The sequence below is a fragment of the Lampetra fluviatilis genome, chromosome 5, assembly GCF_964198595.1.
Source record: "Lampetra fluviatilis chromosome 5, kcLamFluv1.1, whole genome shotgun sequence".
In the NCBI taxonomy this organism is placed as follows: domain Eukaryota; kingdom Metazoa; phylum Chordata; class Hyperoartia; order Petromyzontiformes; family Petromyzontidae; genus Lampetra; species Lampetra fluviatilis.
The window spans coordinates 22,685,108-22,696,300 of NC_136279.1; the positions used below are offsets into that span (position 1 = coordinate 22,685,108).

The 11,193-nt window shown below is 50.1% G+C and overlaps 1 protein-coding gene across 1 annotated transcript in view; it reads left to right on the top strand.

Annotated features, from left to right (window-relative positions):
* Window positions 1-7,370, top strand: part of MEGF8 (multiple EGF like domains 8) — a 63,966-nt gene extending 56,596 nt beyond the window's left edge. The window contains exons 39-43 of the mRNA XM_078857194.1: window positions 2,050-2,242; window positions 2,727-2,897; window positions 3,038-3,168; window positions 3,784-3,910; window positions 4,831-7,370. Of these exons, the coding sequence (XP_078713320.1) occupies window positions 2,050-2,242; window positions 2,727-2,897; window positions 3,038-3,168; window positions 3,784-3,910; window positions 4,831-6,297 (2,089 nt within the window). The 3' untranslated portion in view covers window positions 6,298-7,370. The remainder of the gene's footprint in view (window positions 1-2,049; window positions 2,243-2,726; window positions 2,898-3,037; window positions 3,169-3,783; window positions 3,911-4,830) is intronic.
* Window positions 7,371-11,193: the final 3,823 nt, after the last annotated feature.

Below are 11,193 nucleotides of genomic sequence, written 5' to 3' on the forward strand. Positions count from 1 at the left end.
TCTCAAACAGAATATCCAAGAATGGTAGTTTACCGTCTTTCTCCACTTCCATGGTGAATCTGATGGATGGGTGTCTAGAATTGATGTGGTCCAAGAAGTGGTTCAATGCTGGGAGGCCATGTGGCCAGATGACGAAAGTGTCATCCACATACCTCTTCCACAGGGAAGGGGTGCCTTCTTTATGGATTTTGGGAAGAAGGCACCCCGCTACGACCCATCGTGTCGACGATAAACTCTCCTACGTACAAACTAGCTCGTTTTCTATCAGATACTCTGCTCCCCTTCACAGGCAAGACCTCTTCGGCAGTACTCAACTCAACCCAATTAGTCTCTGGTTAAGGACATGGTACTATCTCCTGATGACATCCTCGTCAGCTTTGATGTAGTATCTTTGTTTACCAAAGTCCCAGTACCGGACACCCTAACAATAATTGAGGACTTAGTCCAACATGGATTGAATTCTGATGTACCTGCGCTGGTTAGGCATTGCCTCACCAACACCTACTTTACCTGGAATGGCACCTTCTACAAACAGAATGAGGGTACCCCTATGGGCTCCCCCTTGTCACCAGTTATAGCCAACATGTTCATGGAAAAGTTTGAATCAGACGCCATCCAGACATCCACCCTGCATCCTTCCCTGTGGAAGAGGTATGTGGATGACACTTTCGTCATCTGGCCACATGGCCTCCCAGCATTGAACCACTTCTTGGACCACATCAATTCTAGACACCCATCCATCAGATTCACCATGGAAGTGGAGAAAGACGGTAAACTACCATTCTTGGATATTCTGTTTGAGAGGAGGCCTGACGGATCCTTGGGACATTCTGTCTACAGGAAAGCCACCCACACAGATTCCTACTTGAAACCGGATTCCCACCACCACCCATCCCAAAAGAATTCTCTCATAAAAACGCTATACCACAGAGCCCATGGCATTTCTGACCAACACCACCTGGCCGGTGAATTAAGACATGTACATCGGGCCCTCAGGATGAACGGATACTCTGACCGCACTATCCGCCAAGCTGTTTCTCCCACCACACAGAAACAGCCACATGAAACTCCGACCAAAACTATCACGTTACCATACATAGCAGGCGTGACCAAAAAGATCTCCAAAATTCTAAACAAACATAAGATCCAAGTCCGATTCAGTACAGTGCATAAAATCCGTGATCTGATTCCATCTGTGAAGGATGTCGTTCCTGACTTACAGTATCCTGGAGTCTACAAATTGAGTTGCATTTGTGGTGATTGCTACATTGGAGAAACGAAACGTCATGTTTCTGATCGTGTCCGCGAGCACAAGTTAGATCTGAAACACGGCAGAACTGATTCTTCGGCCGTTGCCGATCATTGCTACAACTCGGTGGGCTCTCATGAAATTGTCTTTTCCGAGACCAAGGTTCTCTGCAAACCTCCTGGCTACCATCAAAGGTTTGTACACGAAACCATACAAATATACAAACACAGACATAATTTCAACCCTGATGATGGTTACAAACTGAGTAATCATTGGAAAGATGTGATAAACCATGCAAAAAAGATTTAACTACACTTATTTGGCCAATCTTATTTGACAGACAACTATTACAGATTTACCATGTTCAGTTGTTTTCTCCTTGTCACAGGTTGAGTCACAAACCGTACCTCTCCATAACAAAGGCTCACCCTCTTAAGCCTCACCTTACCATATGAATAAAAAGTGTGCTGTACTTGGCCCTTCCCCCCTCTCCAACCATTATATAAACGGAGTGGTAGCTCCTGCAATCTCTCATTTACTTGATACAGCTGTCGTGGCTGTGACGGTTCCACCTGAAGACGAAGGCTTGTGTTGCCTCCGAAACGTCGTGATTTTTATTTTATTTTACTTTTATTAATTTTAATGTTTTACCTACGTGACTTTACCGAAAAAACCTAAGAATATGACTCCTTTTACTGTTACGGACCAACCTTCCGTGACGGCCAACAACGTCCCGAGCGGCCGTTGCTGATGTTTTTGTTTGTTTCGCTCTGCGCGTTGCGCGGGCGCCACGCCGGCAGCACGAGCGGGCCATGCAGGCCCGAATGCACGCAGGGCTGCGTCAACGGCGCTTGCACGGAGCCCAACAGCTGCCGCTGCCTCTTTGGCTTCGTGGGGGAGAACTGCTCCCTCCCGTGCCCGTGCAACGGCCACAGCGACTGCCAGCGAGTGGGAGCTCGCACCGCCTGCACCCAGTGCCTCAACAACACCGCGGTGAGGAGCCGGCGCGGAACCGCATGCTCTGCATCTCCTCCGTCGGATATTTCAATTCTGGTAGATTTACCCGTGCTCGTTTAATTAACGAGCGAACGATCGTTGGATTTTATTTTGTTTAGGTTTTTTTCCCCGGTTAGGCAATGGGTGCGTTTTTTCTTCATCGTTTTTTTTTTTCTTCACGTGTCGTGATTTGTATCGGTGACGCGACGCCGTGGTGGGTCCCGCGTCACAGTTTCTGTTTACGAAGCGCTTCTCATGCCACCCTCACACAGAACCTCCGGAGCGCTCGTCAGTTGAATTCAAAACCATTGCATATTTTCTTTTGGTCATCTGTGAGTCAGACTCTGTAAAGGAACGGTAATTTTCAAATAAGGGTTTCTTAGAAATTCAAGGAACAAGGGACCTATGATATTGACGATGCAATATGTACAACTTTTGACCTATGTAAATTACGTGACTGTCTCCGCCTGACGGGAAACAGGGCGACACCTGCAACAAGTGCCAGCCACTGCACGTGGGCTCGGCGCTGGGCGGCGGCCGGTGCGAGCCATGTGCCTCCTTCTGCAACCAGAACTCAGACGTGTGCATGAGCCACGAGGACCTGGAGCGCGCGCGGCGTGACCCGCAGAGCTACCCGCTCGCCCCCGACAAGGTACGGGCGCTAACACGTGTGCACCGTGAGCTCAAGCGAATCGATAATTATTGGTTGACGAATCAGCGCGTGCGAGTAGACTGCCGCGTGATCCTCACGAGTGTGCCCGCTTCACCTCGTGTCGTTGCTTGGGACCTCAGGTCATCCAGTGGATCCAACAGGGGGCGACCAAGGACAACCTTGTGTGCGTGAACTGCAAAAACAACGCCTATGGCACCTTCTGCGAGAGCTGCGTCAAAGGGTACTTCCTCCTCAACAAAACGTGCACCAAGTGAGTGTCGTCACGGCATCATCGTCATCATCGCGTCATCGTCGTCATTATCGTCGTCATTATTATCGTCATTATCGTCGCCATCATTATCGTCATTATCGTTGTCGTCACTGAGCTGTGTACATCTGCATCAATCTCGCCACGCGAATGTCAGTCGTCGCAGCTATTCTCATGAAAAAAAGTAATCCGATCGGCGACGTAAACCTCTTACCATCATCGTCTAATCCTTCACACTTCCATCGTGATCGTAATATGAGCTGCGACTAAAGGATGTCCATTTAACGATACATTACAAATGTATACGTTCATATGATTATATGGGTATGTGTTACGGCTTATTTAAAAGTGCAAAACTTGCGGTGATGACTTAGTTTCCACAACAGGTGCCGATTTAAACCCCAGACTTCAGCAGCATTATTTGTATTTTTAGATTTGTTCTTTTCCGACCAGCAATCTTGCTCGAATTTTTTTTGTGTTCTGGTACACTGTCGGTCGTCAAGGCCACCCTTCAACGGTGTAAAAATGTCCAGACATTATTTCTCTTTTGTCCCCTGTTATTGCGCAAAACCACTTAAGTTTGTCCCGGTTTGTGCTGAACCGCGCGCGCTCGCGAAGGTGCCAGTGCAACGGCCACTGGGATTCGTGCAACACGGCCGACGGCACGGAGTGTGTCTGCAACAACAACACGGAAACGAAATGCCCCAGCACCCAAGCCGATCGCAAGGACTGCTGGAAATTCCAGGTTTGGTGCTAATCCTGCACGGTTGCCCATGTCGCTGTCAATATAAGAATAACAGTAATTATAAGAATAATAGTAATCTCGAATAACAGTAATTGTTCACTTGTAACGCTGCACCGCCGCACTGCATCGGCCCAAATTTTCTCCCCCCCCACCCTCCCAAACCACCAAGCTCTGCGGTCCTCTGTGTATTAAGCTGTGATCAGTGTTTACATTTCCAAAGCATCCCTGCATCAGCGCCAATTACAGGGGAGAAAGACGCCAATTTAAATGTTATGCCACGTAAAAGGCTGTGTTCCTATTGTTTCTGGATAGCCTCTCCACTGGTGTAACATATTGGATTAACCCATGATGATGTTTAACCAAGGCCTCATTAATCACAGCAACATATAAGTAACAACACATTCCTTTTCGAAATCCTAAGCTGAACCTGTGTGCGAGACACTGACATGAATCATTTCTACTCGAGCTTTGCTCGAGTAGAAATGGTTTACACCTAGATCCCTTGAATCCTGCTTAAAATAATAAAATGTTGTTAGCCTAATAGCCGCCGGGCTATGTTTAGTCTTTGATCGATCGATCGATTTTATTTGTTGACACGGGTAAAAAAACATTCAGCCTTAAACTGTTGTAAAAGAATGACCCGCAGGCAGCACAGAAATATAGCGCCAACCCGTGCGGAATCGCTAACCACACGTGTAAGAAAAGGGAAATCTTATATTAAGGAGCAGTGTTGTGTCACGGGTACAAGCTAACGACCGCAGCTCAGAACCGACGTGCGGTAACAGAGCGACTCGTGTTCTTGCGGGGACGCGGCGACCACCAGGGCAGTATTTTACATGCTCGAGCCGGCAACCGTAAAAGTAGTAAAAAAAAACAATTGTTCGATCACCGGCTCCGCGGCACGTGTTGCGTGCGTGCAGTGCGCCGGGTGCAAGGAGATGTTCCTGGGGAACGCCACGGATGGGCGGCAGTGCTACCGCAAGGTGACGGTGGAGCAGGACCAGTGCTTCGACCCGAGCTCGCAGAGCAACTGCTACAACGACCAGGTGCAAAACCTGCCGGCTGGACGCACCGTCTTCTTCGCCGTCCAGCCAAAGTTCACCAACGTGGACATCCGCCTCACGGTGGACGTCACGTTCGGAGCCGTAGACATCTACGTCTCCAACTCCTTCTCCACCTTCTCGGTGGAGGTGAACAGCACGACCGGGCGGCACGTCGTGACCGTGCGCGACCCGCAGGTGATCGCGGTCGTCAGCAGCAGGGCGGATCACGACACGGTGAGGAGGAGGAGGGACGCCGGGAGCAGCAACTCGAGCGACAGCTCAGGGAACGCGAGTGCCGGCACCACCGGCGCGATGACAACGCAGCAGCAGCCGTCGTCGCTCACCGACATGGGGCCCGTGAAGAGGCTGCAGCGTGAGACGGCGCAGGGGCTCATCACCTTCATCACGGTGAAGCATCCGGACCCGATCCTGCTGGTGCAGGGCGTCCGCGACCGCCTCGTCATCACGTTCCCCTACACGGTGCACGCGCTGCGCACCAACGGCTTCTTCGTGGTGGTGCTGGGCGTGGGGGCGGGCGGAGGGGACGGCGATGTCAACAACGGCGAGTCGCAGGGCGTTCTGTTTTTCCGGCAGGACCAGGCGCACATCGACCTATTCGTGTTCTTCAGCGTCTTCTTCTCGTGCTTCTTCCTCTTCCTCTCTGTCTGCGTGCTGCTCTGGAAGACGAAGCAGTACCGCGACCTGCGCCACGAGCGGCGCCGTCAGATCCTCGAGATGAACAAGATGGCGAGCCGGCCCTTTGCCCGCGTCACGGTGCACCTGCTTCTCCAGCACGCCGGGAGCCGTCGCGCCACCTCCACTAACGGCGCCGCCGCCGCGCCGGCCGCCGCGGCCGCCGCGGCGACGCCGGATCCGTCGCTGCTCGGGCGGTCGAGGCAACACGGGCGCCTGGCGCGGTTCTACGCCCGTGCACAGCATTCGGACTCGAAGAGGGGCACGGCCATCGGATCGTCCGCCGCCAAGGGGGCGATGCTTCCGCCGTTCGACGGCAGCAACGGCAACGTCGGCAGGCCGCCGCACCACACGACGAACTTCGGCGGCGATTTCGGAGGCTCGCGCCGGGGCGACGCGACCCTGCTGCTGCTGCGGCCCGGTCCCGTGTCGCTGGAGCCGACGGACGATGGCATGGCGGCCGTGGCCACAGTAATGCTCCAGCTGCCGGGCGGCTCGCAGGCCCCGAACAGGGCCTGCCTGGGTTCGGCGCTCGTGGCGCTGCGCTACAACCTGCAGGACTACTGCGGCGGCGCCAGCGGCACGGCAAACTCGCGCAAGGGAGGCGGAGCCCATCATTCGGAAAACACCCCCAACGTAACCCTGCAGTGAGCGAACGAGGGAGGGGGCTGGGAGAACCCCCCCCTCACCCCCGTTGTAAATACCTTCACGGCTTCTACCGCTTATCGTGTCGAAACTTTTTTGTTTGTTTTCTCCCTGGAATATACATAAAAGCAAAAGCAGAGCGAACAATGAGCCCCGTTGCCAAAGCGAGCCGGTTGGCTGGGCCGCTCGGCGTGCGCGTACCAGAAGCGATCGCGACCACATGCACGGCACGGTCCGCGCGGCAACAATCGCCAGCGTCTGCCTCAAGAGACGCTGCTACTCTCCGGCCCCTCGTACAAAGAGGCATTGCGGCCCAACTCCATGGCATCTGCTATTAAGCACAACCTGTGCAAATCGCTGAAGTATATTTCTTGAGTATATGCACATTATTACAGCAAAGCTTGGTTATGTATCTCTGCAACAAGTTTATATTAGTTGGGCCCATCAGGCGTTCTCTTTATTTTGTCACACAGCAACATATTACGTTTCTCAGTTGCACATTTTTTGTAAAAATTTCCTCCGTTTTTTTTTTGTTACTGCGTGCGTGCGTGCATCTGTGTGTGCCGCCGGCCCATCAATATTTGGAAATTGACACCGTGCTGAATTTTTGAATGTGATGAAGTCTCCTAAAATATGTAAAGTGTGTGCTCATCTACTGGAAAAAATATAAAACTTGTGGATGTTATTTTTTCTTTAAATACTCTGGGTAACCACTGCTGACATGAGCACTTTATTTAACAATAACTGTGCACTGCTGTGCATTTAACGTTTAAGTTAAAGAGTTTGAACACTGTACAAAACATACAGGATTGTGGGATGTACATTGTACTTGCACTTTTATATATATATACCTGAATGTTACGTTTGATTTCGATCAAAGTATTCGTATTCCTTTTTGCGTTTGGATTTAACTGATTGTATATTCAGGACAAGCGAACATTGGATAATGAACATTTATCCTTTTTTTGTACATTGTTATCATTCAGTGCCACCCGTTAACTTGTCAAAGATTTCCCACAAAGTGTTTATTTCGATGCTCCCGTTGGAGTTGACGTTCAATAAAGAGCTTCCAACGCTGCTATGTCAGTGTCTTGACGCGCTCCCTTCCTTTCGAAGTGGTGGAAACCGCGAATGCCTCCCTCTGGGCCAGTTCTCAACCTGCTGCATGTAATTGTGTTTGCCAATTAGCGGACATTTGTAAAGTTGTAATTGTCCGGTAGCCGAGGCATAATTTACATGTAAATGGAGACAGGTGGTTTAGTCATGGCAAGAGACTCGAGGGATCTGAAGGCAGGAGTTGAGAACCATTGTTTTTTAGACCGGCTGTTGACGATTCTACTCTGTAGGTTTCTCCAGCCACATAAACCGTTCTTCATCACTTGCAGAGACACACGGCACTTGACATACGAACCGGTAGTCAACACGTCTTCTCCCTCTTGCTCAATTGAGCGTTGGGTGGTGTTCCACCTACCTTTCCTTTTCTGTGCCATTCATAGCAGTTCCACGTTCGAAGTGGCAGGGACCCAGTTTATCTTCGTGACAATCTCTGGTGGCGTTGATGATGACGACGACGACGATGGTTGAAGATCTGCCGCCCCATCTGGCGAGCTTCATCGCAGAGCGGTTCCCCCCCGCGAGCGTAACATCCGCCGCCTCCGCACGCCCCGCTATCCAGCCGAGCTTGGAGACAGCGATTAGTGACATGGGAGAACGACAGCTGCTGGAGGTCCCGCGTAGTCGCGGAATGCGCTCGCTTGCGCGCCGAGTGCTCACGCTACCACGGCGCCTCTGTCTCCGCAAGCCTTGTTGTTGGCTGCTTTAACACCGACTGCTAGGATTCCACCTTCTGAACGAGCCAATTTTTTTTATTCGCCGAGGAATGAACGGGGACCTGCTGTGCGTGCCCTGAATTCGCGCACGTGGCTTTCCGGGTGAAGTCCCGCACGTTCATCCGGATGCATCAACAGCAGCAATCGCTGAAAGAATTAGTAAGTACATCTTAATTGAGCGAGCTGCTTTAACCATCGGAAGAAAATCAATTGGTGCAACATCACGTTAGAAATCGTATCCGTGCGTTGATATTTGTTCGCTGGAGTCTAAACGCCTGGGTTCGAGTTGACCAGAAATCTCAGCTGCTTGCACAACCAAAAACTCAAAAGAGTGAAGCACCTCGCACGTACGTAGAGTGGCACTTCTCGTCGCAGTAGCACGGGGCAAAAAAATGTTTCGAAGGAAATTTCACTCGGTTTGTAGTGGGTGCATTTCAAGATACAATCAATCCCTTTATGCAGAATCATGTACTGGTCTGTTGGGATTACGAGATGCATGTTGAAAAGTGAGAACGAGTGATTGTACAACAAAGGACATTTTTAATATATATAATTACGTCTTGAGTAATTTGACTATTTCAATTCAAGATGATCGTTTTCAAAGAAACACAACTTTAAAATAGAGCGTGCGCCGTGGTTACGTGTGTTGGGGAGGGGGCAGTAGGTTGTGGCCTATTTTCGGTGTTGTCTTGGTTCCTGCTGCGATGCCAAATAAAAAAAATGATGAGGGCAGTGTAATATGTCAGTGAAGTCACCTCTTAGCATCGTGTATCAAGACCCTCTTTTTTTTACCCAAGGGACTCCAGCCTGGATTTATGGTGGCTTCTTAGACACTCCAAAGCCAGTGCTGGGAATTCATGTGTTTGCTTATAATAGGAAAGATATTGGTTTGAACCCAAGTCGAGTTAAAAAAGAAAGGTGAATATATTAGGCGCCTAACAATGACACGTCCTTTTATTAAAACCGTTTTTTATGCAAATCATAAACCCATAACAATCATGCGCGTAAGAATTGGCTATTTATGATGTATACAGTACTTACGATTTATGCAAATGATATGCTAATGTTACATTCGCGTTAATGGATTGGACAAAAACTGCATAAACGTGAGATTACAAATGACGGTAAAAAAAACAGTCACAGTTTTTGCGGAAAAAGAATTTAAGTGCAGGGAAGGCTGAATCATTACATGCTTTATTTTTTATTTATCATTTTGGATAATAGCTAAAAGGGAAAAAGCCCAAGAGGATGTAAACCAAAGATGGAGCGATTACATCGGCTCGCGTGCTGGAGCTAAGAGGGATTGTGTCATGTGACCGGACACATTTATTTAACACCACCAGGCTAACTACACTAATTATAACGTAACTAGCTACAATGGACCGGACCACAGCTCGGGTCCAGGTCCACGTGTTGGAGACTCGGTAGAGCGTAGAAGAAGGTTTCTTCAGGATGAACAACAACGCCGGCCCCTCTGGGGGACCTGGCTTCTATTCTCTGCAGCGTGGCTGGCTCCACCCTTGGCCACGACCACCTTCCAGAACCCTCTAGCAGGATCTGGACCCGGACCACGTGACCACCCCTAGCCCCCACTTGGGGCTCCCGTGTAGACTTAACCGGTCACGTGTCCTCTCGGGTCAACCAAAGTGCATGGCCTTGAATAACCCCGGCACACCCACACCCTATCCTGTAGGGCTGGCACTGCACGCCGAGCGTGATGCCACCCAGCGCAAGCAACCAGCGCTCACCGAGCCCCTCTAGGGCCGGCACTACACCCACACCATCGTGGTGTCCGCGATGTCGTTACATCGCACGCCGTGCCTCTCTAGGGCTGGCACAGCACAGTGACATCCCGCGATGCCACTACATATGTATAACACGTAGACTTTCGCGACCAATATCCATAATACAGGTTTTTTTGGGGGTTAGATCGTGTTTATATAATACAAATACAGGAGGATTTTTTCACAAATCTGGCTGTCCGCCTGATGATGCTTGTAAGTACTGGCGAAACGTCGTACTCAGATTGTAAATGTTGTGGATTTGCTCTCCAACACTGGCGTGTTGTACTCGTAACGAATTGTCTACGTGACAAACTTTACGAATTGCCTGTCGGGTGGTGGCGAGTTTAACGACGCATGCATATTTACGCGATCTAACCCAAAAAAACTTGTCTTTTTATACATATGTATGCATGCCGAACTTCTTTCGCACCGTACGTAGCCAACCGTGCTAATCGTAGGTGCGGGGGATAGGACTGGCCGGGGAGTGTGCCTTCATCCAGCAGTGAGCAGACCATGGCTGAAGATGGGGATGACGACGATGACGACAATGAAAACCGTCATTGTTTTAATCAATCTTGACTGATGGATGCCTGCAGGCACAAAGAGCACCTCAAGCTGCTGAACGAGAATGAGGAGCACGATAATTCGTGGCGCTTTCACAAAGCCCAAAGACATCCGGCATAGGCGCACTTAGTTTGGAGCCACTGTCACGCACACAGGAATAAACAAATTAGCAGATTGTTGATAACTCGAGCATCTCTGAGGCCGCGTTGTGACCCCCCACAACTGGGGCTCCCGTATTATAATCGGCGAATATTGGGCTTTTCGAAATGCCGGCAACTGATCGTATCTGTGTGTGCGGTGCACATCACCGGGCTGTCGACGAGCAGGTTGAATTAATTCGGCGATGGTCATTTCAGTTTTATCAACAACTAGCGGTAAGTACCCGGCGTTGCTCAGGCGAAAAAGGCAGACACACACATGGACTTATACACAGACATTGACCCACACACATAGAAACACATCGACTTTCACACATATATGGTTAAACCCAGGATGGATCGTTAGCAGGCCAGCCTAAATGTTTCTAACCGGCGAAGATGTTCCATTAGGGGGATGCACGTTTTGCAAGCATATAGAAGGGAAGGAATTACCGTGGCCGAGAAGACCTGGAGCTTCATGCGGAGCGAGAGACCAGGTAACTTCCACACAGCGTAACGCAGCCGATGAAAAGATAATGGCGCTCGACAGATTTGAAGTGAGACCTCTGCTGTTAAACCGGAGCCGGT